The sequence below is a fragment of the Pyrus communis genome, chromosome 1 (genome assembly GCF_041283825.1).
Source record: "Pyrus communis isolate YQ-2024b chromosome 1, ASM4128382v1, whole genome shotgun sequence".
NCBI classification, from domain to species: Eukaryota; Viridiplantae; Streptophyta; class Magnoliopsida; order Rosales; family Rosaceae; genus Pyrus; species Pyrus communis.
Window position 1 is genome coordinate 1,153,220 of NC_142565.1, and position 27,674 is coordinate 1,180,893.

The window sequence follows — 27,674 nt, forward strand, 5'->3', positions numbered from 1 at the left end:
TTTCCTGCTTCCGCTACGGTTGGGACTTGCATGGTCCTCACTAGGGTTGGGACTTGCATGGTCCGACCCATTGGTCACAGTACTTGCCCCACTAGCATTCCCATTGTTGTCATCCTTCTTTTCTTCCATTATCTCACTTACTCCTCCGCTACCACCAATACCAGTACTACTGCCACTAGTTTCACCCTCAACAACACCACTCTTACCCCCGCTATGGCAGCCATCGCTCTCCTTATGATCACCTTCACCGCGACTCTCCTTAACCAAGACCAAAGCCAAGTAAAGATTTCCATTAACCCGGAACGACCAAACCTGAACAAGCTGACCTGGTTTGAGTTTATTCCTCTTAGCAACCGCACCCCATTGAGTTCTCAACACATAGATTTTGCTGCCATTTTTCTCCGGTTTGCTGCTATTTTTCTCCGGTTTCTTTTTCATGTGCCACCGTCTCAAGTTTATACCTCCTTTTACAAGACCAGGGTCTATCAACTGAACCGGCATTGTTTGATTTTCCTTAAGCCACTCCTTCTCTGCACCTTCCAAGAAATCCATTGATACGATTTGAGCTTCAGGCATTGACAGCCTGTTGTCGTTCTGATTTACATCAGTCATAGTCAATGGCTTCTGTATCACCAAGCTCAGCCTAGTCCCCTCCAACCTTGCAATTTCTCTCTTGAATTCGTCAGGCAAGTCGTGATATTTCGGTGGCGTGGAAGGACTACCAATTGGTTCTTTCGTCTTCAGAGAGTTCTTGGTCGATCCCTTGACTTTCTTGACTTTGTCCTTCGGCATCACATTTTGTTTCTTGCATCCCACGTCACCCCTACCAGGATCATCACCACCACCATACATGCTTTGGGAAAAAAATTTCGGTCCGCCGAGCGACCTTTGTATCTTCGGCGCACGATGATCATCTATGCTATTGCTAGCCCATTTTCTTTTCAACGAATAATCTGTTCCTGTAGAATCGATAGGGGGCGACCTTTGTTTCTTGGGCGGCTCGACTAGCATCGGCTTCTTGAGAGCCTTCTCTTTCATCAAAGTTTCTCTCTTTCGGTCCATCAGTTTCTCCTCCTGCGTATGCATCTCAACTTCAACCCCAGCAATTGTAACCAACCAGTCGAATTTGGTAAAGTTCTGAGGCCACTCCGTCAAGCTATCGAAGTATTTCTCACTTAATAACCGCGCCATGTTATCTTCTTCCTTTTCTTCTTCGAGAGATTGAAGAAGATACGAGGTAAGCAAAGTATGGCACAGAGCTTAGAACAAATATAAATGTATTGTTCTGGTTAACCCTGCAGGGGGTTACTGAGATTTTATAAGGTTTTTACGGCACTGATCAGTGTGTGATTAGGAATTACTGATCGACTAAAAGCGTGCCCTTCAAGTATAGGAATCTTAGGGTTTCAGGAAATTAAACCCGCACAGGTTTAGGAATCCTTCCAAAACTAGGTACTGTAATTGCTGAAACGCTGGTAATATAACACTAATCGAACTTGGAATTTCTAAAAAAATCCGTATCTAAATAGGAAACAAACTGCTTGCCCACAAAGACAAGGAAAGAATTGATACTCTTTAATTCGTGCAACTATTTCGGAGATGTCTGGACTTCCACTTCCTGGACAATTACAATTCTCCATAGCAACAAAGGCAGCAATGACATGCGACGCCATATTACTTACTAGAAGAAAAATACTTATGAGACTAAGAATGGTATGAACACTTCTTCCAAATGGCTTAAAACTTTCAAACTCAAAAGACATTTTTGTAAAAAATGTGAACTATACTCATGTTTTTCAATCAGTCTTGGGAATTATTTTTTTAAATCATAATATCCATTGTTATGTCATTCTCAACATTGAATAAACTTCTCGTGATAAAATATTTTCTAGCACAAGCACTAGCTAGTAAAAATTATGTGGGCGTCACATTGTCCCACAGGGCCACATATACCGTTATCTGGGGCCTAAATAATTGAGAGAGGATCCTCGTCGGATCCTCCAATCACATATGTTCATCGTACATCGTGCAGTTAGTTTTCGTCAGGTATTGTTTATATTCAATTTTAAATAAAAAAATTTACAATGATTTTTAACTGCATGATGTACGATAAAAAGATGTGATTTAAGGATATCTGAGATCCTCACAAAAAGAAATCGATGAGAATCCTCACAAAAGGATCTAGTGAAGATCCTCACTCTAAATGATCAGCTACTCTCCTACTTCACTGACATGGAGTCTGTGGCTCTTTTGTGGCCTTTGAGGAAAAAGTCGTCATAGATGATCAAGCCTTGACCAGATTTCTACTAGTGCTTCTTTCTCAACATGCAAGCCAATATTCACGATGATTATTTTTTGTTTCTTTAAATTAAATGAAAACCCGTAAGTTATAATTTACGCATGATATTTGCGATAGATTTTTTGTGTTCTATTGATTTTGAAGCTTGAAGAAATAAAAATTAAAAAATGTAGGAAACTTAATTATGAAATAAGTGATAAAATAACGATAAATCTGTTGATCCTAAAAATTACAAAGCTTACGTGGCGCGCATGCCAAGTAACTAATAAGCTAACTACGTCCTTCGGTTGAATGCGGGGAGTGCCAACTCGTCGGCCGAGCTCGGCCGAGGAGTACAATTCGTTGATGTCGCGTTGAGCACGTTGTTGACTTCTTTATCTTGCGACTGCGACCGAGGAAGGAATGCTCTCGGTCTCTGGGTTCTAAAGCCTGAAGACAAGGCTACTAATTCTGCGAAGTTCACTATCAAATTCGGCTCTCCGGGTGCCGAATGTAGTAACCTGGTAACACCTCACTTCGCCGAGAAGGCTAATAAGATGACATATGCCAATAAGGATTTGAAAATCCTTGTCGACCGAGACTTGGATAGATAACCAGTCGGTCTCGACGCAGTGCTGTTTATTCAAACTGAAGGTGCTTCAGGAACGGCTGATTCTACGGCAACAGTGCTGTTTATCCAAACTGAAGATGTTCGCCGGTTGCCTTCACAGTGCTGATGTGTCGGCAAAAGAAAGAAAATAAAAAAAATCTCAAGATGTTTGAGAGGTATTGCGCTGGGCAGTTGTGTGTTGAATTGGAGGTCATTTCCATGTTGCACAACCTCTTGTATTTATAGTGAAGTCTCTGCTCAAAACCTGATGGTATTTGTAGAATTCAATTGCAACTTAAACTCTTAGACGTGTTGTAGAATCCAAGCCGTGAACATCCAACCATCTTTGATTAAATCACAACCATCTTTTATCCCAATCTCAATTACCGCGCCATCAGGTGAAATCACAACGGGATAAAATGGCATATGCCATCTTTTATCCCATATTTCCACATGCATGGGTTCATAAAATAAACAGCACCTTTATTGGCTAATTATCTAGGCAAGTTACCCCCTGCTGGATGAGTAACCCAATTTCCTCCACCTTGTTGACCAATCAACAATGGTTATCAGATCATCTTTATCTAAGCCAGCTAACTTTGATCAAATTCCAATGATAATACGATCTCATCTTTATCTCCATTGTATTTGTATAAATGCTTGGAAGATAATCTGCCATACTCCTAACTTCATTCATGATAATCAAGCCATCTATCCACGAGATTGCACTAGTATTAATTCACACGGCATCATATCAGATCACCATGACTTTATCACCCAACTATGCTCTAGATAATTCAATATATTATTAAGAGATAATTATTATGATAAAAATCACAACATTATTCCTTAACAATAACTAAAATTATCCTGACTCAGACACCTAATGGCTTAGAACTTCATTCACTCAATAGCCTCGATCATTCGGACCGATTGTGTAATTTTGGATCCAAACAAAATCATTTATTCATAAAAAATTAAGATGCTTCTTGAATGGAAACTGAATGATTACAAACATGTTTTGATCCAGGAAGTCAAACTTAAAATCCTAATCCAAAAGTTTGAAAAAAGTATAACTAAAAGCCTTTAATTATCCCGTAGTTGTCACCACCTGTTCCATTCTTCCATGATCTCTGCTCCGCTTCGCTACCGCCACTGTTACTACTCCCGCCATCAACAATACTACTCTGACACTCGCTATCACCACCACCATCACTCTCCTGATGATCCCCTTCAACACTGCTGCTCTTAGCCAAAACTAGGGCTAAGTGAAGCGCTCGATTAACCCGAAACGACCAAACTTGAACGAGATCGGCTGCTTTGAGTTTGTTTTTCCGAGCAACATCCCCCCATTGAGTCCTCAAAGCATATATCAGGTTTTTTCCCATTTCCAACCGCCGCAAGTTGATATCTCCTTGTACAAGACCAGGGTCTATCAACCGAACCGTCATTGTCTCGCCGTTCTCAAGCATCTCCATATCTTCGTCTTCCAAAAAACTAATTGAAACGATTTGGTTTAGAGGCATTGACATCCTATTTCCCGAACTTAGATCAGTCTTGGTGAATTGTTTCTCTATCACCAACTCCACTTTAGTCCCGCCCAACCTCTCAATTTCTCTCTTGAATTCTTCAGGCAAGTTATGATACCCAAGAGGCGCAGAAGGACTAATCGTTTCTTTCTTCTTCAAAGCGATATTCATCGTGTCCGCGCCTTTCTTGGTATTGTTCTTCAACGACATCTTCTGCATCTTGAGTTCCACTGGCGTGCAATCAACATCACCAGGATCATCTACCATCTCCCAGTTTCTTTTGAAAGAAATATTCGACGACCTTTTTTTCTTGGCCGCCCAATCTATCAGCATAGGCTTCTTGATCTTCCTCTTTTGCTTCATAAGCTCCTCCTGTACCAGGTCCTCGGTAGCGAGCCTAGCGACCTCAAGCAAGGCAATCATCCTGTTCTGTGAGGCATCAAAGTCTTCTTCAGTGAACTCCATCTCAACAACGTCTTCGTTGTCTTCTTGTTTGTGCTCTTCCCCTTGGGAGATTGGAGAAGAATGCAATGCAGTATTGTATTTGTAACATACTTATAGGGTACTTATATTCGTCTGTGTCCCAAATTGCACAAGCTTAGCATTTCCAAGACAACTATTTTATTTCTATGCAGGAAACAAACTGCTTGGCCAAAAGAAGAGGAAAGTATGAAGCTTCGATTTACCGATGTTAACAAGGATGACCCAAAACTATATTGCTTTTTTTTACCCCAAAAGAAGAGAAACTTTGTGGGTGTTCGTTGTTATTATTGATATTTGTTTTCTTGTTGGTCAAGGATTAGGATTGCTTGCCCCTCAAGTTTATTAGGATTTATTGCTCGTATACGTTAACCGGACATATTCAAGATGATATTCTTTGGTGTATGCTTGTCACAAATGATATGGTGTTGATAGACGAAACTCAGGAAGGAGTAAATGCAGAAGTCTTTGCCTAAGTCGGTTAAAGATAGAGTATATGGAGTACAAGTTCAGTGCAAACGGAGGCTCAAGTGGAAGTGTGCATCCGGCATGTTGTGTGACCATCGTATGCCACTGAAGCTCAAGGGAAAAATTTATAGGACGGCAATAAGTCTAGCAGTGCTTTATGGCACAGAATGTTGGGCGGTGAAGCATCAACACGTACACAAAATGGGTGTAGCGGGGATGAAAATGCTTCGTTGAATGTGTGGGCACACGAGAAAGGATAAGATTATGAATGAGGATATCCGAGGTAAACTAGGAGTAGCAGAAATTAAGGAAAAGATGAGAGAAAATCGGTTACGATGGTTTGGACGTGTGAAACGAAGGCCTATTGACACTTTGGTTAGAAGATGCGATCACGGAACAGAGGTTCAAAGCCCAAGGGGTAGAGGAAGACCCAGGAAGACCCAGGAAGTGACTCTAAAAAAAGACTTAAGAGTACTTGGATCTAACGAAAAACATGACACAAGTGCAATGGCGTTCTAGGATTCATATGGACGATCCCACTTAGTGGGAAAAGACTATATTGTTGTTGTTGTATACGTTTAGGGTTTGCTTTAGTTTTCGCTTTAAGTTTATTAGGATTTATTGCTCGTTATTGCTTGTATTGTGCTCCTCCATCGAATATCCACCTGCAAGTTTCGCCCCTTCGCAAAGCAGAGAAACAGAGCTAGTAATCATGCCGAGGAACAAGGGTAAGAGAGGAAAGAACAGGAAGAGAGGCAAGCACGAGGCTGGTGACGAAAAGGTGAGCTTTTCTTTAAGAAAGATGGACAGGAGTATGCCCAAGTGCTCCGAATGTTTGGTAATGGCCGGTGTGAAGCCATGCGCATTGCTGGGAAGAAGCGACTTTGTCACATCCGCAGTACGATGCACAAGAAGGTTTGGATTGCAGCAGATGATATCGTTCTTGTCAGGCTCCGCGATTATCAGGACGACAAAGCTTATGTGATCCTCAAGTCCATGCCCGATGAAGCTGGGGCTCTCGACAAGTATGAAAACGAAGGCGGAGCAGATGACTACATCAGAACTCTATATGTTTGCCGGATGTTATATTTTACCGTTACTGACTGGATTGGCAGTTGGCTTTTTTGGTTAATTTTCTATCTCCAGATGGCGAATTGGTCATGTTCCTTGTAACACACTCCAAATCATGTTCATTTGTACATCTAAAGACATTTAACGAATTTTACACAACGTCCTAAGAAACACAAACTCGAAAAGTTACTGCACGTGTGTGTGTGTGGAGTATACAAAAGCCAGGTAGAAGCAGAAAACACACCATGCAAGAAATTCAAGCAACAAATTATCGACGTCGAAGAAAATGGCGACAATGCAAGACAATGAACGGTAAAACGAAACGCAACAAGGTCAAGGGCTGGAAGAAAACAAGACTACGGGCAAAGCTCAAGGAGCCGAAAACCGAAATTTTGATTTTATTTCCTTGCTGAAATGAGCAGCCACAGAAAATAAGATGAGCATGATTAACTGAAATGCAATAAAAGGAACCGAAGAAAAACATGGATAGAGAAGAAACTGTTCAATGTGTACTTTCAGGAGAATGATGTATCCGACTTAAAATTACCGAATCAGACTCATTAGACCCCGGCATCAAAGCCCCACAAGCCTTTTGGGAACCCTCGGGTATTATTAAAGGACCAGTTACTGCATCAGCCGCGCCTTCGGTAGAAGCCTGATCAATTGGATTATCATCTCTAGTCTTGCTAATCACATTGTCGTTAGCAGCTGCAGGTAAAGTGGTGGTAGCAAGAGACTCGATACCAGGTGATGAGAGACCATTTGCATCGCCAACATCCAATTTCACCTGCTCCGAGGATTCTATTTCAACCGCATTTGGAATTGTTTGGGGATCTCCTGCTTTGCTTCCACCATTATCTCCAGCTGCCATTTCCAAAATAGGAGAAGGGTCGCATGTGTCGTTCTGCACCTCGTGATCCGGAGATGAAACTGGTACCTCCAGGTTCTCAGCACCATCACCCAATGCAGTGCCAAGAGGAGCATCTGCCATTCCTACATCAGAAGTCAAGACAGGAGCACCTTCCATTTCTGCATCAGAAGTCAGGACTACTCCCTCTACTTTCTCCACACCACAACGGTCTTTTGATTCCATATTCTCCGGATCAGATGCTAAAATAATATCCAATGCTCCTCCAGCAATAATTGGCAATCCTATAGTTTCCATCCTCTGCTTCTTGTAAAGATTCATCGCTTTCTGCAAGTCAGAAAATAAAATGTCAGTCAACTAGGATGCAAATACATAAAGATTTGTACCTGCAATTATGTAAGCAATAAATTCAAGTATACCTGAAAGACAAAATCTTTCAAAGGAGGAAAAAGTGAGGAACTTAATAAGGTTCTGGACGATTTCAATCCTGCTCTTACACCCTGTGACATTAGGAGGAAGATGCAATTAGTAAGACTAGGTTCTAAAATCAAAACGCTCTAAACTAAGTTTTGGAAAGAATCTGCACCTCCAAAATTGTATGTGTAGTAGCATCTTCATCAACAGTTGCACTTCGTTCACCATCCAGTATGCTCATACACTGGCTATACACCTCGGGATGAGCAAGTTCTGATGAAATGTCAAGCTTGGAAAGATAATAATGACTTAATGAGAGGACATCATCACTCTGAAATTTAGAGCGGCCAGGTGACTTCTCGTGACTACTTTTAGGCATAGGCTCCTTTAAAGGAGAGGTCACAGTGGACCTTCTTTCAACGGTTTTAGAAACTCCAAGATCCAGGTTATCCTCATGGAGAGACATCTGACCTGTCTTCCCAGCCACAGCATCATCCATGGCAGCCTGCACAAGATAATCATCTTTCTGTGGTGGGGAAGGCAAGTCCCTTTTCACATCATTGTTATGTACTTTCCATGTCTCACCACCAGATTCCCATCCGCGAGCATTCATTGGATGCCTGCTTTGATCCCATTCGGCACCCCCATACATGTGAGTCTCATCCCTAAAGGCACCATTACTCCCATCCCATAGATGCAAGTGAGAAGGACCTGAACCATCCATCATATTCTGCCACCCAAGTGGCCGCAAGTGATTGGAAAATCTCTCAGCGTCAGGCATATGATAAGGCATCCCAGAGTGGTTAATATCCATTGAAGGTCTAACACCAAAAATTGGTGGAGCTGGAAACTGTGGTAGCATCCCTTGAAAACCACCGTGAGGTGCCCCATGTTGGAAATGCATGAAGCCATTTGGAACTGGTGAATTCCAGCTTGGGACACCCCTCCATGCATTACCATGCCCTCGAACCAAATTGGGATCACTACCCCTCCTGTAACGTGCATTGGAGTTACCTCTACCTTCTTCTTCCATTGAACCAATAAAAGGGCTGTCAACTCCGACCCTAAAATTGGGGTGAGGGGGATACAAAGAAGATAAATTACTCTGATTACTTCTATTATTAGTTGACGAATCAGGTGGGGATGACTCATCTGCCAAAGGCTTCTCTGACAGTAGGTCCCGACCCAGTCTATCCTCAGTATTAGAGAAATCTCTGTTGTCCACGGAAGCGCTGCTTCTTCGACCTGTTTCTTCAATGTCAAGACTCCGTCTGACACCAGTTCTGTTCACGTACCTGCGGTCAATACTTGATGATGAAGGAGACCTTTCCATCAAGGGCAGGGGTGAAGCCTTGGAACTGGAAGACTTGTCATTTGACAGCTCGCCTAAATGGCCATCATCCATTTTATTGGGTTTCTCCATGGATCTGTACTTGGAACCTCTTTCTGAAACTCCAGTGGGACCAGAACCATCTTTGGGAGGCATTGCTTTGGACCTATGCTCTACTCCAGAATCCCTATATTTCAAATCTTCTGAATTTAGATACCTTGGACCAGGAAAAAAATGATGACATATTAGCATACAATACAAAAATGCATCAAAAAATGAAAGGGTTAAACACAATCACAGTATTTCCTTTCCAACCATGAAACTATTGCACACAGAACTAGAGAGAGAGAGAGAGAGGGGTACCTGTACTCATCTATGCCACCATGTGAATTAGAAACGAGGGAAGTCCTGCGTTTATTGACACTCAATTTAGTGTCTACATAAGCTTGCCGCGACTGAGATCTTCCCTTATTAGCATCTGACTCAACTCTATCACCACTGGATGACTTTTTTTCCAAGTCAGAGTACCGAGCCTTCATGCCTCTGGATTTATCACAACCATCATCACGATCATCCGGAGATCTTTTCTTTCCCCTGCTACTATCTTTGTATCTCGTGCTGCGATCATCAATATGTGACCCGTCATAGTCCCGGTCATAATCCCTATCGCGATCTCGATCACCATCTCTATCACGGTCATGATTGCGGTCTCGCTCGCGGTCCCCATCTCGCTCCCGCTCCCGCTCACGGTCCCAATCCCAATCACGATCATAATCACGGTCACGACCATGATCCCACCCATGTTCGCGTTCACGATCATGGTAGCGGTCGCGATCGCGATCACGGACATGATATGAGTCACGGTCCCTATTGCGATCGCGATCGCGATCATGATCTACTTTGCGTTCACCATCTTGAATCTTGGATCTCTTCTGTTGGATTTCTATCAAATCCTTTTCATCCCTTAAATGCTTCTCATCAGACTTGCTGCTAGCATAATCTTTTGGAGGGTGCTCATCTCTTTGCTTGTCATCTCGGTGTTTATTGTCCTTATCCACATCTTCCCGATGTTTTTCTCTGTATCTCTCATCCTTCCGCTTCTCATCTTTATGCCTGCTATCCCTGCCAGAATCATCCCTATAAGATAATAGCCCGTCATTGATGTCTTCCACATCATCTTGATGCTTATCCCCATCACCAAAATCATCTCTCCTTTTCCTCATTCGTCTCTCAATCTGGTTCTCTGAGTTAGGACTTTCCAATTCATCCCATGCATTAAAATCTGCAAAACCACATGAAATAAGACATAGAATTGCACTCCAAAATAAAACTGCGAACATAAAGTTTAGTTTTAGCAAAGTCATCTACATACTATAGAATATTGTCAACTCATTAATACTACATGCCCCCTAAAGATTATGTTGAAGCCAGATAAGTCATTTGGTAGCCTTTTTAGCTTTTGGTCACACATGTTACGTACCACTAAATATTTTTTACATACCTCAAAACAACATACGTCATTTGGCATAGGGTAAACGACACATACAAATTTTTATTGGTCCAACACATTAATTATATTTTGCATGAAGCAAAATATATATTCCAATGGCCTTTACTGTGTCTTACTGAAGAATCATGCAGGAAAAAAAAAAATGAAAATCAGTTAATGATCTGATCTCTTTGCCTCTTCATTAACAGAAATAATTCATATCTTAGCAATTAATCCAGCAATTGACACACATAATTGGTGCCTTCATACATCTAGTTCCATTCCAAACAAATACTGAATGTTAACTAAAATGAAAATCAGTTAATGATTATAACAATTATTAAAACAGCCAACAGGATAAGCCCTTGCGCTAATAAACATTTTAAGAAAAAACAATTAAAATAACAAAAGATGTGGAAAAGAGCAATTAAGAAACTGAATCAATAAACATGATTAAGAGATTTTAATGACTGACATGGGAAAGACAATATTCAACTACACAAGTAATACAATGACAACTCATAAAACCTACAAATATGAGAAATGCAAACCTGGCTCAAAACATCCACATCTTCCCCAAGGGCAAACAACCGATAAGATAATCAACAAGCAACCAAAGTGTCATAAAGATGAAAATCATAATCACTCCAGAATTAGGGAAAATTAAAGAAAACAGCTACACCTCCAAACTTCTCAAGAGTACGTTTCGATCCCCCCTCGATTCACATATGGGCGTTAAAAAAAATTCAGAAGGTGATAGAAGAGAGGTTAACTGCACAGACTTGATAGGATCACCCCTGCAAAATCTGGAGGTGAAACGGCCATGTCAAGTAGACCAATGAGAATATGGCAACTATAAGGTCAGGCAATCCCACTAAACCTCAAGCAGTCACATGGATCATTTCCCCAGATGTTGCATCCAGCGTAAATTTGGGAATAGAAAGTCAAATGGAGCATAATGGTAAAGGAAAAATTAACATAGTGAGCCCAACGTCTTTAAGTGACTACAAAACTAATAATGACAAGGAACATAATTACTAATATACAAAGACAGCAGTAGGTCCCACGATTAAGGCAGACTGCAGCATCCAATAGATATGAGATGTTACAAAAAGCCATAATAGCAACCCCTTTTACATCATCACTCCAGTTCAATCTGTATATCGAGTTCAATCTATATATCTATTCAACAGAGTAAGATCTATCCACCAACTGCAAAATGAAGCATTAAGATCTATGTAAAAACTTTCATTTAGTACCACTCCCACCTACGTTATGTAATATAACAAAATCCAAATTTTACCAAGATGGATCCCCTTTCAAAAGTCATGAATCTGACTTCAATGAACTCAAATATAGTTTCCCTTCAAATTGTGCTAAAAAATCTTGCCGATCAAATACGGCATGCTCCAAAAAATTTATTCCTCTTATCTAAATCTCTAACCCCCATCAGAGTTCAATTTCCACCAAAATTTATTTGTGAAAAGCGTATAAATATTCTATCAAGGTAAACGATGAAAAGAATCACATTACAATGACACGCGGAAATCACTACATAGATGGATAGAAAGAGAATTTTAATTCTAAGCGACTAGATATGCCTCTAACAAATTCTTCATAAGCTGTTTCCAATTTGGTTTGCTTTTCTGAAAAGGGATTCCCTATCAGAGTCAGCAATCTGTATTGTATGATATGACAGTTACTCAGAAATATAGTACTACAATCAAACAAAGATGGATCAGTTACACCATAATGGTGTACTATATTGTAATTCATCACACTAAATCACAGTAAACTACAATGAAGTAAACTAAGTGCTTACGATCTTTGAAATTATCAACATTCTCTTGACCGGAAAAGTGGGGGAGGGTGAGTAAAACTGTAAGCATATGACTATACAGTAAACTAGTCATAGTAAGTAACACACTGCTGGAAAAGAATCCATATAGACGTATAAACTACAAAATAACAAACAACCCAATCAGTTACCTTACCAGTTTTTTCATTGACTTGCTTTGCAGTGACACGTTGTTCGTCGCTACTGACCAATCGCTCGGTTCTCCCATCTTTACCTTTCTTTTCCCTTTCTCTCTCCCTGTCCCTCTCCTTTTCCCTGTCCCTTTCCTTCTCCCTCTCTGCTCCACCACCTTCCTTGCCCTCCTTTCGAATTGACTCCTTATCCTTATCCCTATGCCTCCCTTCACCCTTTCCACTACTACTAGAATTCTTCTTCACTTCGCCACCCTCTGCATACAATTCCACACTCTCATCTCTTTTCTTACTCTTGGACTCCCCTGATGCCTTCAACGACTTCTTCGACCCCTCACTGCTTCTTCGGTGATCATCATCGCCTCCATTCCACCTATCACTCCCTCCATCATCAAGCCTCTCCTTGCGCCGCTTAGTCGATACTAAATCCACCGAATAGTCCCCATTCCCGGAGCCGCCACCCGAGTCCTTCCCATCCTTTAAATCAAGCTTCCGCTTCTCACTCGAACTTGAATCCTTTGAAACCCTAACTACACCACTCTCTTCCTTGCCCCTTCGATCCTTTAAGCTCGAATCTTTCTCCGAATCCGAATACTCCCTGGTATCCCTCGAGCTATGCTTGCTTGATTTGTGCCTTGAACTCCTCGTCATCACTGCGAAGCACTCAAAACCCTAATTTTGAATCCTCAAATAGTATCAAAATCTCAACAAAATTCAAAATTTCAAAAAACCCTAACGAAAAATTGAAATCCCAAACCGAATAGCGGATATCCCAGATTCAATCGCCGAGATAGATCCAGTGTTCAGATTGGAGATTGACACCCTAATTGTAACGAAACCGAGTGCTCCAATCCAATGTGCAAATTTGGAAACCCTAATTCTTAAAGGGTTAAACCAAGCCCAGAAAATAAAATAAAAAAACCTAACCGGAAGGAAAGAGCGGGCGGCGGCGGAGAGGGCGGATCGCCGGTGTATAGAAGGTATGAGATTGGGATCGAAAATGGTGAAAATTACGGCTGAGACAGAGAGGGAGTGGGCGTCGGCTGGGGATAAATGTGGAAAAACACGTGATATTAAAAAGATGAAGAGAGAGAGAGAGAGGAGAGAGAGAGAGAGAGAGAGAGGCGAGGCTTCTGTTTCTTGTTGGTTTATCGGATTTGGAGAGAGTAAATGAGACTCAGAGACGACTTGGTGGACAGTTTTTGTGTTTTTTATCTGACGCGATTGCCCTTCCCATTTTCCGTTTATTTCGATTCCGATCGGGATTCCTCTGATTCCATAGTTTCCTTACCTGAAAAAAGTAAAATAAAATAAAATAATACTTATCTTTTCCTTTTGAGTTTTTTCTTTTTGATGGGGTCTTTTTCCTTCCAAGTTGTAAATAACTCATCGGTAGGCCTGTATATGGGTCGTGTTTGTGTTGTTTTTGTATTTTACTTGTTATTTTAATAAATCGTGTCGTGTTAAATTCGTTATTTTAACGGATTATTAATAGGTGATTAGATAACGTCATTTCGCATTGAGTTAACGGGTCGTTCAAAAAATTATCATGCCTAATACAAACGATATCTTGTCAGGTTTTTAACGCTTGACTTAATAACGACTCAACTCGTTAACAAATTCTTAACAGGTGACTCGATAAATAGTTCATTGAAATTAAAGTATTACCCAAAAAAAAAAAAACCCATATAGACAAAAGTAATAAAAATTTAGCCTCTAAAATCGATTTAAAATTTTTGAAAAAGAAATTTGTTTATCATCCATGCTTGCTAAGGATTATATTGCCACTAATTTTTATGAAATACAAGATGCTCATTAAGATATAAATTTTAAATAAATATTAATGCGTGTGACTGTGAATGTCTGTCAAATAAGTTGTGTCCTAAAATGCTTGACATACCAGCAACAAAGAAGGCCATAATTTTTAAAAGAAAAGAAAAAAAAAGTGGTGAAATTAAAAAAAAAATATTTACAGCTGCCTTCTCAAGTCCCAAGTTCGAAACTTGAAGTTGGCATTTGAGTTTTGAACATTTTTTGTGCACAGCTGGGCTGGGCCAGGGTGTGGGTCTGCCTATAAAAGCCCAAGATGGAAAGCCCTAAACCCCATCCCTTTTTAAATCAACCAGCAAACTCAGCATGCCAAACCCAAGTGTGACAAATTTTAGTTGGACACACTCATTCACTGGCCGAGTTCAAATCTGCCTCACATTCACCAATATTTAAAATATCGGTAGTGTTGGCAATATCAATATGTAAATTTGTGAAAACATCCTTACAAAAGTAAAGTACTTTCAGAGTTTACTAGAAAGCACTGCAAGATAATCGCTTTTTTATCTCTAAAAGTAAGGACGGGATTCCATCAAACGTAAAACTTTCTTACGTTTTATTATCAAGAGTTTTTACTGGTAGTAGTACCCCTGAGGAGGGCTTTAATAGTACTTGTGCTTAGAGAAAATGGACCTAGTAAAGAAAATAAAAAAGCCTACAATATTGACTCATAACATAAAGGATTACCCTTCTATCGTGCGAACATACGGCAGTTGGTCAATATTCAACTGATATGCCTAAACTCGAAAATATAAGATTTTGACGGAAATTTAAGAGTTTCTCCAAAATCTTGTTAAGTTTAGACTCTATCTCCTCATATTTTTCTTCCATTTTTTCGATACTTTCATGAAAATATTGACCGTTTTGAGAAATTTCAAACGTCGTAATCAAACGGAGGTCGAACCTTTCTGGTATAATTTGTATTACTTTAGGTCTTGCTACCTTTAAAAATTAATCATATTATAACTTCACTAACAGAACAAAAAACTAACATCGAGGTTGTCCTCATCTGCTTAAACTTAGATTCCAACGCCGATTAAATTCAACCAAATCAGAACCGTCGTTTCATGATTGGCACTCATTAACGAACGGCCCCGATCAAAGAAAGAAGAAAGCCACAAGATATTTGGAGGGGCGGGACGCAGACGTGCGACAAACCCATGGCGAAACGCTTCGCCCAGTCTCTCGCACACGCAACTCTCCTCCACCACGTGCGCACCGCTTACCTCCTCAAGCTCGCAATCTATACGTACACCTATACATACATATATACATACACTCCCTTCCTCTCCCTTTCAGTTTCATTCCTCAGTAACTAGCCGTGTCCTCCTTTTTCAATATTTTTCCGGTAAGTGCTGCGAAATTCCGCTCCTTTTTATGAATTTCCCTCTTAAATTTTGTAGCTTTTGAGTGTTTGGTTGCCGAGAAAATGCATCGAATTGTTGGAAATTTTGGTTTCGATTCAATAGTTTTCCGGACTTTAACATAATTCACAATAACTGCCAAGATTTCAGACTTAATCAACAAAAAAAAGACTGTTTAGTTTAATTGGAGCTGAATTAGTTTTCGAAAATTGCATTTCTTTTTTGTTGTTTCTTTTGGGGAGCTGGAATTGAAAAATGTGAAAGCTATGTTCTTTTCGATTTGTTTTCTTTCTAATTCTTCAGTTTTTATGATTGATTGAGGAAGAATTGTGTTGGAACTTGTTTTGTTTGGCTGGTGAGAAAATTGAACGGGAAAGAAAAGTAATGCTGGAAATGAATAATTCGGACCTAATTGAGTTGGATTATGGAACTAATTGATTAAACCGGAACGGTATGAAGTGCTTGATCATAGAAGTTTATTGATTAAAGGTTGTGTTCCAACATGCTTCTTAATTGAGAAGTTTCAGAAACTGATATCATCTTCTTTTTTGTTACGTGGCGTTTTAAGCTCGATCAATGGCGCTATGTGGGGTTGGCTTGAGTCCAAGTTTTGAAAGTTTTGAAGTAGTTTGTGTTGGTGGAAACTTGTCGACAAGACTGATCAGACCGAGCCTTATGCGGACCATTGGAAAGACATCGGATTGGAAGAGGAGACTGTGTTTGGGAGTCCGTTGTTCATCACTGAAAATGGAGGAGAATGCTCCGAGTGACTTGTCTGTTCCTGTGGAAGAAGAATCAGGGCATGTCATAAGGTTCAAGATCTCCGATTTCAAGATTCTTGACCTTGTTAGTGTTGGCCTTGGTGGTCGGGTATGAAGCTGTTGTACTTTTATGCATGCGCTAATGTTATACCTGTGATCCGTTGATTTCGTTGTTGTCTAAATGATCCGAGCTTTTTTTTCTGTAGGCAGGCGAAGTGGTTTTTGAAGCTATAGTGAAGGATACTGATAGGTAAGTTTACTTTTGGTTTGATAATGACATTTTTCTGCAAGATCAATCTTGATGACTCGTATTATGAAATTGCAGCCCTTTGTATAATACACAAGTTGTACTTCGACGTCTTACTAGTGTTCGAGCTCAGCGTAGGGGTAGACGAGCAATAGAGGTCTGTGGACGCGTTAAATTGTTATACTTTGTTATGTAAGGTTTCGTCTTTTTCGATTCTAATTCTTTACTATTGAATCATTGATGTCATCAGGTGTTAAAGAAGTTAGCTCGTCGTAGACTCATGTACCATTCTTATTCAATGCAAGTGCATGGTTACATCTCTTCAGCTACAAGTAGTGGTCGTTCCTCATTCACTCTGGTCCATGGGGTAGGTCCCTTTGTTGTATCATGAATTCTACTTAGATAGCATGTGGGTTGAACAAAGTATACCTGAAAACTTTCTTCTCTGAATCATTTGATCATCTGATCTACTAACACAGAGAGAACTGATTAATATTTTTTTTTGTTGCAGTATCATGGTAGTTTTTCTTTAAGACATTGGCTACAACAATCGGATTGGCTCCCAACCTTGGAGGCTACTCTTGCATTGGACAAGGAATCTGTTAGAAAAGTGGGAGATGACACAGTTGGAGGATCTGCAGTTTCTCGGCAACTACGAATGACTAGAATATTGATGAGAGATCTCTTAATTGGAGTATGTATGATTTCTTTAGTAATGAGTGCCTAGTATTTTCGGTCAAGAAAATGATGGATTGTGGTATTTCAAATGCTTATTTCAACTCAGGTGAACTACTTGCACAGCCATGGACTTGCCCACACGGAATTGAGGCTGGAGAATGTGCACATAAGTCCAGTGGATAGACACATTAAAGTGAGCTCCAGATTTTTTATAGATACTGACATGAGTGACGTGAACTATGATATGGAATCTGATAAGAACAGTTACCTCCTATTTATGTATCTTTTTTATGTGTAATGAATTTCTCTCCTATCAGGTAGGAATATTAGGTAGTGCTGCTGACTTTTATGAGGATCGTCCGGATGGAACTATGGATAATAACTTGGATAGGCGACAAATGATGATTGCATTTGACATGAGGTACAGTTTGGAGATGACAGAGATATTTGTAAAAAGTTTCGCGTTGATTTCTCCGCAGGATCTGAATACTTATTTTGTTCCATACGTGTTGCGCAGATGTCTTGGATTCATGATGGCAAAAATGGTGATGCAGGAACTTATGGATCCTGTTATATTTACAAAGTTCAAATCATTTCTCACAAAGGTGAAATGCAAAATTTTCCTAACTTTGGTCTTTGGTTGATGGATTTGTTTATTCTAATGCCTATTTTTATCAATTGTGCAAATTCAGGGAAATGACCCTTCATGCTTGCGTGAATTTTTATTGCAAATACTCCATAGAAATTCCTCATCTGGAAACGCTGGACTGCAAGTAAGTACGGTGCCATCAGTGCAACTTATTGTGAATTCAAGACCCCTTCCCATTTTGGTGAAGCGTTTTTGTTTATTATCTTACTTGCAGATACTCGATAGGAATTGGGGTGCTGGGTGGAACCTTTTATCCTTGTTGCTAGCAACAAAACCTTCTAAAAGAGTAAGGTATGCAACGTTCATATGTGAAGCAGGGATCTACTCTTCAAGTGAAGTGTTCTTATGGAGAGAACTAACTCCAAATACAATAATCCTTTTCAAATCCTTCACAGTTGCTTAGATTCTCTTACGCACCCATTTCTATGTGGACCTCGGTGGCGGGTAGTCCCATCCATCGATATTATCAGATGGGGACTTGGCTCAACTGCAATGCGAATCTCAGAAGAATACATTTACGGCCAGCCTCAGGTATATGGTTTCTTTTCCATCATATATGAACTTCTTTCATATGAGTCACTGAGTCTTACTGACATGTCGTCATAATTTGTGAATGTGCTTGTGAAATTTACTGACTCTGTAATTTTATGTTTCAGCGTAGCAGGCTATCTCACTTCATCGAGTTAATGGAGATGCTAAATCCTCATTCAAGGCCAAAGGTAGTGAACTATGTGTTCTTTCATGTGTCTCTCGCTTGGCTTGACGACATTCCATACTCTCGCCTCTTATTATCCTCGCTCTATTCTTTTTCTTCTATATTTTGGACATGCAGAATTGGCTGGAATTGCTGCCAGGAAAGTGGCGTCTATTGTACTGTACTGGAAGGCACATTGGTTTAACCTTTCGGCAACCTCCTGAACAAGTCCTCATTGGCCATGTACACCTAACCGTATCAAGAGTATCGAAGTTGAACACCAACCTGTCGTTTATCTCTGACATTGGCTTCACAGTCATGACCGGCGAGAACTGGCCCCATGACAAGATTGGTGTAGAGGGGAAACTGCAAGTAAACTCTTTATTTAGATTAATGGCTGGGAGACGGTTATATCTCAAGGAAGAAGAAAAGAATACGGGACAACTCTCTTTCAGCCCATCTAATGCTCGCGACGCCCTTGCTCAGAAATTATCAGGTGGAAAGTGGAGGAAAGCACTCCCATTTAAGGAGTCTCCATCAAGCCTGCCCGTGGCCAAACTCGTTTCAAGCGGCGTCGATGGAGTAACACTGAATCTCGGTGATCCATTGAGTAAAAATCTCAATAGTGCAGGAAATGTAGTTCAAGAAATTCGGATACAAGTCCCGCCTGAAATGTTCGATTTGTCGAAGCTCGTGTGTGGAACATACGTCGACTCCAGACTGCTCGTCCTTCGTGGGGTAAATGGTTCTGCACTCTTATTTACACGGTCTGGTTTCGATGAAAGTTGTTAAATAACAATCGTTCCGAGTGTAATTATCAAGGAGTTGTCTCCTTGTTAGTGATAGCACTTCAGAGAGAAACCACATCTATTCCTTCTCTATGTTTTCCATTAACATTTAACGCGAACACAAGCACGCTCATGCCAACTAAAACATCCCGATAATAAGACAGCGAAAAAAAGGCAAAGCAACTCCATAAAAATAGAACATGCACAAACAGATTCAAGAGGCAGCAGAATGGTTGATGTGCTTTCAAATGCTACATAACATCAAGATCTTATACTTTTCGTCACTTTTCGCTACAAAAATCCTACAATCTCAACTGCCCGCTCTCAACCGCGTCGCAACCCAGAGATTATGGCTAGGTTGGCACAACCCCACTCAGCATCATTACATAACATCAAGCAAAGAATGATATAACACCAAACAGCTGCATTCTTTAAATCAGTCCCTGTCGCTGCAGATCGGTGTATGTCTTCTTATTGTATATGTTACCCTCTCTGTCTTCGTACTCTTCTTCAAGATCCGGGCGCCACTTGTTCACGCCTTGTCGTGCTTGTATCCTCTTCCAGAGTTCTTTAGCTTCCTGCATGGTGAAATGGTTTAGACTTCTGCAAAATACTAAGCTAGCACATTATTCGGAAAAGAATATACCTCAATTGATGTGATCTCATTGAAGTTCTTGGTGTTCGGTATGCCAAGGCAACGCATACCGTGCTGATGGCGCCATTCCTTAAAATGTCTCTCGAAAGCTCTACGTCCCCAGTAACTGTAATTCCCGCAAATCTCACACTTGAATTCCTGAAATGCATGGATAGAGTTGCAATCACCTGACCTTTAATTCCGCAAATCTCACACGTAAAATAGTCCCCAGGCACCTTGGCAGTAAAGCATGATTCACATCCACGCGGGAAACAAGAACATATGAAGAATTAAATCATTCTGCAAAATAAAATTAGCTTACCTGACCAAGACCATGAAGCTTATACAGCCAGTACGGAATGGGCTTCCCATCCCAACCCATTGGCAATTTCAGTGGATTGTAAATCTGTTGTTCATCATCGTCACTTTCAGTATCGGCCTGCGTCTCCTCCTGTGAGGAATCAAACCCAATCAAAGCATTTGTTACAATACCACCACAAATGTGATCAACAAAGAAAACTAACTATATGATTTCATTGATGTCAGCATATTTCTTTAGGGGGTGATTTCTTACCTCTTCACGCTCTGCTTCAATTTCTTCATACGTCAAAGCCTGTTTCTTCATAATGTTGTCTCTTGTTCTTTCAATAGCCTGCACAGTTCCACCGATTATTTTTGTAAATGTGCACTGATATTCAAACTCAAAAGCAATGGAAGTAGGCCATTAAAAACAGACTACAGACACAAACATGTGAGACTAGAAAATTAGTTAACATATGCCAACCTCACTCAGTAAGTCGCATAATTTTTTCGTTTTAGCCTCCAATAAAGCAATTTCTTTTAAATTGTCAACTTGTTGTGGAGCTGCAGCAGCCCCATTTTGTTCAGCACCACGCGAACCTTTGGCAAAATGTTTCTTGTCCAACTTCTCCAGAGGTGTGTCCTGTGTAACATAAACAAAGAGATTTTAGTAATACGTGGAACGGAAATTAAATCAGAAACGGTGAAAAGGAAGTCACATGATCAGACAGGTTTCCATTAGGATTCAAATTTGTGAATAATACATCATTAACATAGCAGCATGCAGTGCAATGATTTGGGTAAGCTAGGGCGCCCTGATTTCTGGCTAAGTTAATAGTCTTATTGATCCCCATCACAACAAGAAACCAATTTTAGGACATTTCAAGTATTCTGACATACTGCCTAGAATACTGATTAAGAAACTACAGAACAGAATATGTACAAGCACATATCAAATAGGCCACTTTATCGGAGAAAAAGTTACAGAACCACCACCTTTGTAAGGAAAAGCCTCTCTGCACGCTGCTGAACAGTACCACCCGTCTTCAGTCCTAATGATGCTAGTGCCTGGAAGATATTTTAAAGAGAGAATATAAGGAAAATTTCTTTTTTATTTTGTGAGAAAGAAATATATAGAGATCGCTTAAGATGTGTTTTAAACATAGAATTGAACTTGGATTATATTTTTTTGGGTGACATTAAATTCGTTCTAGTTCTTTAATTCCAGACACATCTAACAACATCATTGATTACAAGAATTTTCAAATACATATGAAAGACTGCGCAAGTAATTCTGGTAACTATTGATTTTGAATTTCTAAAATGAAGACAGAAGGCAACCCCTATTCCCTAACTAGTTAATTTCCTCTCCACTTTTCCCATTCCCTTCTTCTCTATTTCTCACTAATACTAAAACATTTCTATTCATTAACAAGTTAATTTTGAGATTTTAATAATCATTATTTAGTAACTTTTTACCTCAAGCTGTGTGCATTTAAGGTCTAATTTTTTGCCAATAACTTTTCTTTTTACATCATAAACGTCACCCTTACCTCCTTTAGCTTTTCAGGACCCACTTCCATAAGTTCTTCCACCGTGCTATAATAATCAAGATCGATCATAGTAAGTTGATCTTGAACATGCCCATTTTCTTGCTTCTCATTTTCCCATCCTTTAACCTTACCATCTACCCATTGCTCTTCAAATTCAGTTTCAACCTGCCAAAAAAATAGCATAGTTCAATATTCCAAATCCAACCAGAGTCCAAATTCAGAGATACCATGGAATTATATCGAATCATGCCTAAATGTTTTTGCAATAGCGCATTCACAAGTTCACAATGATAAATTGATTTCATACATACATAAATGTACACAAACGTACATACACACAAAGAGATTGTTAAGGCCCATGTATAACATGAATTACTACTACGGTCAATTGTGATTCAAGCCTTCAAATCATTAAAATATAACAAAGGTATGCTCAACTGCAACGTTTATCATTATTTCGTGCAAATTTACTAGAGTACTAGTGAATTATTACATTCAAACCTAAGAAAATTCATAACTGGAAACTATTAAGAATGATAAATACATATTTCTGATTCACTTTCCTATGAAAACAAGACTAAAAATTGATGCTGTTGCATCACACTAATACAAGTAAAGAAGATAGTATTGATATGAACCTTCAAAAATATCCTGTCAAGATCTTGCAAAGGTTCTGTCCTCTGGAAAAAATATATCAGATATGCGAGTAGATTTTCCATATATTCCCTATACTGCCTGAAAAAAATAAAACAAAATCATTCCCAAATTTCATGTATATGAATTAAAAGCTACGGCGGAAGAAAATAATACAACACTTCACCTTGACGACTTCAGCTTGCGAGAAATCTTTTGTGGTTGTGAAATAGTATCGAGGTAAGCAGAGTACTCAATAGGTTCTCCAAATTTGGAATTTATATACTGGTTGTATAGTTCATGCAAGTCAAGGTATCGTCCAAAAGCTTCCTAAAAACAGAACTAAACAAATTAATGAAAGGATAGGAAGTATAAATGTAACAACTAAGTAATGTTAGTCAAAAGACAAACGAAATAACCCGAATAAACAAAGATGATAACCAGATATACCCATTTCTTTATTATTTGCCTAACTACATAGTTACTGTCCAACAGGAACAAACAAACAACAAAGAAGTAGCATTTTACTGATCGATATTTCCACATCTTGTCTGGAAGCAAAATAACTGAATCAATCTAAGTTCACTCGTCTTTGTAACTTCAAGAATAGTTTGCACAGGCATGCATACACACAGAGATAGATACAGAGACATAAACACAGAGATAGGGAAAGAGAGAGTGAGAGAGAGAGATAGTGACCTCTCCACTGAACTCGATTTGAGGTTCCTCCTTAAGCAGTGCTTCTTCTTCCTCATTAGCATCAACAACCCGAGCAACTGGATGCTTTCGGTGATACTCACGAATCTGCACATATGGTAAACATTACACCAAAAAAACTTAAACTCCAAGTCACACCTAATTGATAGACTCATCGTTAAACTACCAAGTACTCCGACTTCTCATTTTTTGGTTCCCCAAACTAAATTTTGGAAAATCAGTACGCAACACACACACTCTTACACGCAAAAACACAAATTTCGACAAACGATTAAAGCTCCCACTTCAAAAATCCCCAAAGTAGTAAACACCATTACTATCAAAATTATAACTTCTTCATACAACAAAATCGACAAACAAAACCAAGAGAAAGAAATACCTCTTTCAATCTATCATAAAATGCGCTGAAAACGTTGGTGCCAGTGGCAGTCTGGCCTCCGAGAGCCGCAATCTCGTCCTTCCTCGCATTATCTTTATCTTCATAGATCTCAATCTGAAACCAAACACACACAGAAACCTCCCAATTCGCAGTCAAAATAAAAAACCCTAGCCCTAGAATTTCCGCAATTGAAAAACCTAAATTCCAAAGAATCCACACACATTCCGTACAGTCGCAATCGCACAGAGTGTAGGAAGTGAAGAAACGGAAGGGAACAATACGTACGAGTTTTTCGGTCGTGGAGGTGATGGTGTCGATCAGCTGGCGGACGCGGTGGCCCTGGTACAAGCGGTCCTTGCTGGACGGCGGCTCGTTCATGAAGTCCTTCACTATCAGCCGCTCCAGCCGCTCCACCTCCTCGTGAGCTGCACGTGTCTGCTCCAGCAGCGTCGACGACATCTTCTCTGCCAAACGGAGGAGCTAGGGCTTTGGGCCTCTCTCTCTCTCTCTCTCTGTGGGGACGAAGCAAAATCTCCAAATTTTTAGAGCGAGAAGGAACCGGTGATACGCAAACGACAGCGTTTCGTCGTTTGAGGGAGGCCGTTTTACAGTAAGGCGGTTGCAGAAGTAACACTACTCCTGCCACCTGGCCGTTAAAAAGAGGAATATTTTCTTGAGAAATTTGCAAAAATGGTACTGAACTTCTTCACTCCTGTGAATTTACCCTTCAAACTGAAAAGTTTTATAATTAACCACCCAGACATTTATCATCTACAGTTTCGTCAAATATAAGAGCGTGACTTGTATGAGGGCGCTTTTTGAGGGGGCAATTTTCATCGATTCACAAGCCTATGACCTGTGTTTTATAAGTTTATTAGTTTATAGAAAATGTAACACAACTGTTAAATTTATCAATTGTATATCATACGTTCATTTGTTTTAGAATTTTTGTACAGAAAATAATGGAAAATTTGTGCAAGGAATAAGTTTGTATGTTATATTTTATTTCCGAAAATAGGAGAATTTCTTTTGAACAAAAACGTCACTGCACTTGATAATGCATGAGAGAAAGAGTAACCTTTAAATAGGGCTCATATGCAAGTCGTGGGCTCATATTTAGCAAAATTGTGAATAAAAATTAGATGGAAGTGGAATTTTCAGACCTTAATTTTTCTTCTGGTGGTAAATGCACAAAGTGAAAAATCAAGTTATCCTTTGAACAATTTTCCCATTTTTTTTTTTTTTTTTAATAAAACCCCTAATTTTCTCATTATTTTCTGCTGTAGGCTGTAAAGCTCCTCGAAGCCGTTGAAACTTGCAGAGAGAGAGAGAGAGAGAGAGAGAGAGAGAGAGAAGGGAGATCGGCTAATTTGTGGGAAAATGTGGGGGAAGCTGAACCAATCTATCCGCGGAGACAATGAAGAGGGAGGAGAAAGCTTACTGGATGAAGAATCTGAGGGCTTGTTTAATCTCTCTGCTACTCAGGTTCCAATTTATATAGCAAATAAAGTTTCAATTTTTAGTGTGATTTTTGCTATATTTCTTTGTTTTTAGCTTGACGTTGCTTTTGGGTATGTGGGTTTTTGAATTGATCAGAGAATGTACGCGTTTGCAGCTTGTTTTTTGGCTGGGATGCTTTGTATGTTCCTGGTATGTGAATTCTTCACCCCTCTATATATTTAATGTAGTTTGACTTTTATTCTTATTATTTTGCTGAATTTTGTTTTGAATGTGTATTGTTGGTGTACTGAATTATATATAATGGGAGAGAAATTGGAAAAGAATTGGTTTTTTCAACATATGATTCATCGTGTTTTGGTGAAATTGTTGGAGTTTCAGGGTGGAGTTAATATGTAATTGTGTATGTACACTCACTATATTGGAATTTAAATTCTTTTTCGACATGAATGTTCTTGATAAGGAAAGAAAGTTCTACTCATGGGCAGGAATCGTGCGATTTTAAACTCGTTCCTGCTTCTTGGTCAGCTAAGCCAGTTTCTTGTATGATTAGTTATGCATGAGAGGAACTTTCCATCTCCATTTTGTAATACTGGGAGAATAATGCAACCAAGTATGGGGAGTTGCAACTTAATTATGAGAAAAGTAACTTTTGCTTACGATGTTTTGTTACTTCATTTCCTTACAACTTTTGCTTCTTTGGCAGTCGATGATTGTCTTTGCCAAACCCATCAAATTTGCCGTTTTGTTCACCTTTGGCAATTTGTTGGCAGTTGGAAGGTGGGTCAACATGAATCGGTTTGTGATGGCATTAGTTCTACTGTTATTCCTCCGGCTTGTTTAAATTACCTTTTTTTTCTTGTGCACGTGTCTCCGACTGAGTTTGACTAAAATTCATCACAGTCGTTCAGATGCTAACCTGTAATCCTGTTTGGCAGTACAGCTTTCCTCTTTGGCCCTGCACGACAAATGAGAATGATGTTTGATACTGTTCGAGTGTTTGCAACAGCTATTTACCTTGGATGTGTTGTTCTAGCACTCATTTGCGCTCTCTTGGTTAGTATGAAATCTTTATCCTATGATATTATGGAGAAATTTGAGTGAAAGCTACAACTTCAGAAATTTTTTGGGGTCTGATTCTCAGTAAGTCGTGGTAATTAAGGGGAGATGGTTCTAACTTCTGTACTGTATATAAGTGAGCCCACGCGTTTCCTGATTCGACACTTTTTCATCCCTATTGGCCGCAATTGTCCAACAATCCCACCTTCAATATGTATAAACTAAAATATTGTGTTTCTGAGTAATGATAGCAAGGTGGTTATGTAGGTTAACTTTCCTTTCTTTCAACTTCTTGTCTTCACAGCCTTCCGCTTACTGGCTCGTGCCCACTACTCATGTCAATTTATCATCACAGTACATGATTATTGGATCTTTCCGAATACATTGATCTATTGGACTGAATTTAAATCTTGATATTCCCCTTGTCATCTTGCAGATCCGTAGCAAGATTTTAACAATAATTGCAATCATATGTGAGATTTGCGCCCTTATTTGGTATGTTCCCCTTTCACGTTCGCCATTTTACTATATTTTATTTTCCACTTCAGTGGAAAAATGCAAAAGGGTATGCACCCTGAGCTTTTTCCGAGTTCATTGTCAAAGTACCCGAATATTATTTGCACTTTGTGCCATGTCACCCGTCTGGAAAAAAACTTCCGGCTTGTCTACCTTGTAACATCTTAGTTTATAAACATTATACGGATACTAATGGTTCATCCAGACAACTTATATACGGCTGAACTGTTTCAGGTACAGCCTGAGTTACATTCCTTTTGCTCGAAGAATGGTTTCGGGACTGATGATTCGTTTATGTGACACCGAGCTTTAGATCATGCAATTCAAAACAGTTCGGGGTTAGACTCTTGAAAATTTTGTGATCCGGTTTGATCTCTTTTAACATTGTTGGTTCAGTCTTTTTGTGAGCCGTTTGTGAGCTGGTTGACTGCTTTCGTTGTGTTTATGGCCCTTCCGGGAACAACTAAATTGTATATTCTTTTGCTTCATATTCCTTTCTCAACTTCTTTTCTTGTTGATGTTACTTTAACCCTCTCTTTGGCATACAAAATGAAGGACTTACATGAAACTGGGATGGGAAGGTGGCAGTGTTTCAAACCAATAACGTGATGTCATGTGAGTACCTTAAAACACATGACATCGTGTTATTAGTTCATAATGCCACTGTAGCATCCCGAGGATGTAGGTATATCCTAACTCCAGAAATTGGGATCCACATTTAATAATTTGGCCCAAAAAGGCCCATATAATAGCCCATCTCAGGCAACAGAAAAAAAATGTTGGGCCAATAATGCGCTCTGGTTTTCTCAAGGCAAAACTGTCGGCAACCTATGGGGCCCAATGAATGCCTTCTGGAAATGTACAAGTTCTTCTGCGCCGCCTCTCCTTTAA

The 27,674-nt window shown here is 39.7% G+C and overlaps 4 protein-coding genes across 8 annotated transcripts; 2 read left to right on the forward strand and 2 right to left on the reverse strand.

Annotated features, from left to right (window-relative positions):
* Nucleotides 1–6,818: 6,818 nt before the first annotated feature.
* Nucleotides 6,819–13,684, reverse strand: LOC137720242 (LOW protein: zinc finger CCCH domain protein). 4 transcript variants are annotated; one of them, XM_088691018.1, is made up of 6 exons: nt 13,454–13,684; nt 12,532–13,198; nt 9,412–10,330; nt 7,891–9,235; nt 7,724–7,804; nt 6,819–7,631 (listed from the first exon to the last, which is right to left on the reverse strand). In XM_088691018.1, the coding sequence occupies exons 2-6, from the start codon at nt 13,175–13,177 to the stop codon at nt 6,939–6,941; spliced, it is 3,684 nt and encodes a 1,227-aa protein (XP_088547144.1). In that variant the 5' UTR covers nt 13,178–13,198; nt 13,454–13,684; the 3' UTR covers nt 6,819–6,938. The 4 variants fall into 4 exon arrangements, with proteins under 4 accessions (XP_088547144.1, XP_088547142.1, XP_068315384.2 ...); XM_088691016.1 differs by having other exon boundaries at nt 7,891–9,265; nt 13,454–13,662; XM_068459283.2 differs by lacking the exon at nt 13,454–13,684 and having other exon boundaries at nt 7,891–9,265; nt 12,527–12,662.
* Nucleotides 13,685–15,326: 1,642 nt separating this feature from the next.
* On the forward strand, nt 15,327–19,607 carry ORG1 (OBP3-responsive protein 1). Its single transcript, XM_068459344.2, has 14 exons — nt 15,327–15,701; nt 16,286–16,587; nt 16,685–16,728; nt 16,804–16,882; nt 16,976–17,092; nt 17,237–17,419; nt 17,510–17,596; nt 17,721–17,824; nt 17,921–18,008; nt 18,096–18,176; nt 18,267–18,343; nt 18,448–18,583; nt 18,709–18,771; nt 18,885–19,607. Exons 2-14 carry the CDS (start codon nt 16,294–16,296, stop codon nt 19,536–19,538), a joined length of 2,007 nt encoding a protein of 668 aa, XP_068315445.2. The 5' UTR covers nt 15,327–15,701; nt 16,286–16,293; the 3' UTR covers nt 19,539–19,607.
* A 96-nt stretch (nt 19,608–19,703) lies between these two features.
* Nucleotides 19,704–24,379, reverse strand: LOC137720295 (splicing factor SF3a60 homolog). The gene is made up of 12 exons (XM_068459345.2): nt 24,036–24,379; nt 23,751–23,864; nt 23,354–23,458; nt 22,842–22,984; nt 22,660–22,756; nt 22,022–22,186; nt 21,465–21,536; nt 20,953–21,111; nt 20,743–20,820; nt 20,491–20,619; nt 20,181–20,327; nt 19,704–20,112 (listed from the first exon to the last, which is right to left on the reverse strand). The coding sequence occupies exons 1-12, from the start codon at nt 24,207–24,209 to the stop codon at nt 19,966–19,968; spliced, it is 1,530 nt and encodes a 509-aa protein (XP_068315446.2). The 5' UTR covers nt 24,210–24,379; the 3' UTR covers nt 19,704–19,965.
* A 657-nt stretch (nt 24,380–25,036) lies between these two features.
* Nucleotides 25,037–27,295, forward strand: LOC137721374 (Got1/Sft2-like vescicle transport protein family). Of its 2 annotated transcripts, none has more exons than XM_068460468.2 (6): nt 25,037–25,235; nt 25,347–25,400; nt 25,915–26,006; nt 26,147–26,264; nt 26,704–26,762; nt 27,018–27,295. In XM_068460468.2, the coding sequence occupies exons 1-6, from the start codon at nt 25,131–25,133 to the stop codon at nt 27,094–27,096; spliced, it is 507 nt and encodes a 168-aa protein (XP_068316569.2). In that variant the 5' UTR covers nt 25,037–25,130; the 3' UTR covers nt 27,097–27,295. The 2 variants fall into 2 exon arrangements, with proteins under 2 accessions (XP_068316569.2, XP_068316570.2); XM_068460469.2 differs by having other exon boundaries at nt 25,915–25,988.
* Nucleotides 27,296–27,674: the final 379 nt, after the last annotated feature.

Coding starts and splice junctions, on each gene's coding strand:
- LOC137720242 (XM_088691016.1), bottom strand. CDS start 13,177: ATGACGAGGAGTTCAAGGCACAAATCAAGCAAGCATAGCTCGAGGGAT. Junction 9,266..9,411: donor GGTGGCATAGATGAGTACAG/GTACCCCTCTCT, acceptor TCCTGGTCCAAG/GTATCTAAATTCAGAAGATT. Junction 7,805..7,890: donor CTACACATACAATTTTGGAG/GTGCAGATTCTT, acceptor CTAATGTCACAG/GGTGTAAGAGCAGGATTGAA.
- ORG1 (XM_068459344.2), top strand. CDS start 16,294: ATGGCGCTATGTGGGGTTGGCTTGAGTCCAAGTTTTGAAAGTTTTGAA. Junction 17,825..17,920: donor ATGATTGCATTTGACATGAG/GTACAGTTTGGA, acceptor CGTGTTGCGCAG/ATGTCTTGGATTCATGATGG. Junction 18,772..18,884: donor ATCCTCATTCAAGGCCAAAG/GTAGTGAACTAT, acceptor TTGGACATGCAG/AATTGGCTGGAATTGCTGCC.
- LOC137720295 (XM_068459345.2), bottom strand. CDS start 24,209: ATGTCGTCGACGCTGCTGGAGCAGACACGTGCAGCTCACGAGGAGGTG. Junction 23,865..24,035: donor CCTCCACGACCGAAAAACTC/GTACGTATTGTT, acceptor GTTTGGTTTCAG/ATTGAGATCTATGAAGATAA. Junction 20,328..20,490: donor AGCTTCATGGTCTTGGTCAG/GTAAGCTAATTT, acceptor CATGCATTTCAG/GAATTCAAGTGTGAGATTTG.
- LOC137721374 (XM_068460468.2), top strand. CDS start 25,131: ATGTGGGGGAAGCTGAACCAATCTATCCGCGGAGACAATGAAGAGGGA. Junction 25,236..25,346: donor TTAATCTCTCTGCTACTCAG/GTTCCAATTTAT, acceptor TGAATTGATCAG/AGAATGTACGCGTTTGCAGC. Junction 25,401..25,914: donor GGATGCTTTGTATGTTCCTG/GTATGTGAATTC, acceptor CTTCTTTGGCAG/TCGATGATTGTCTTTGCCAA.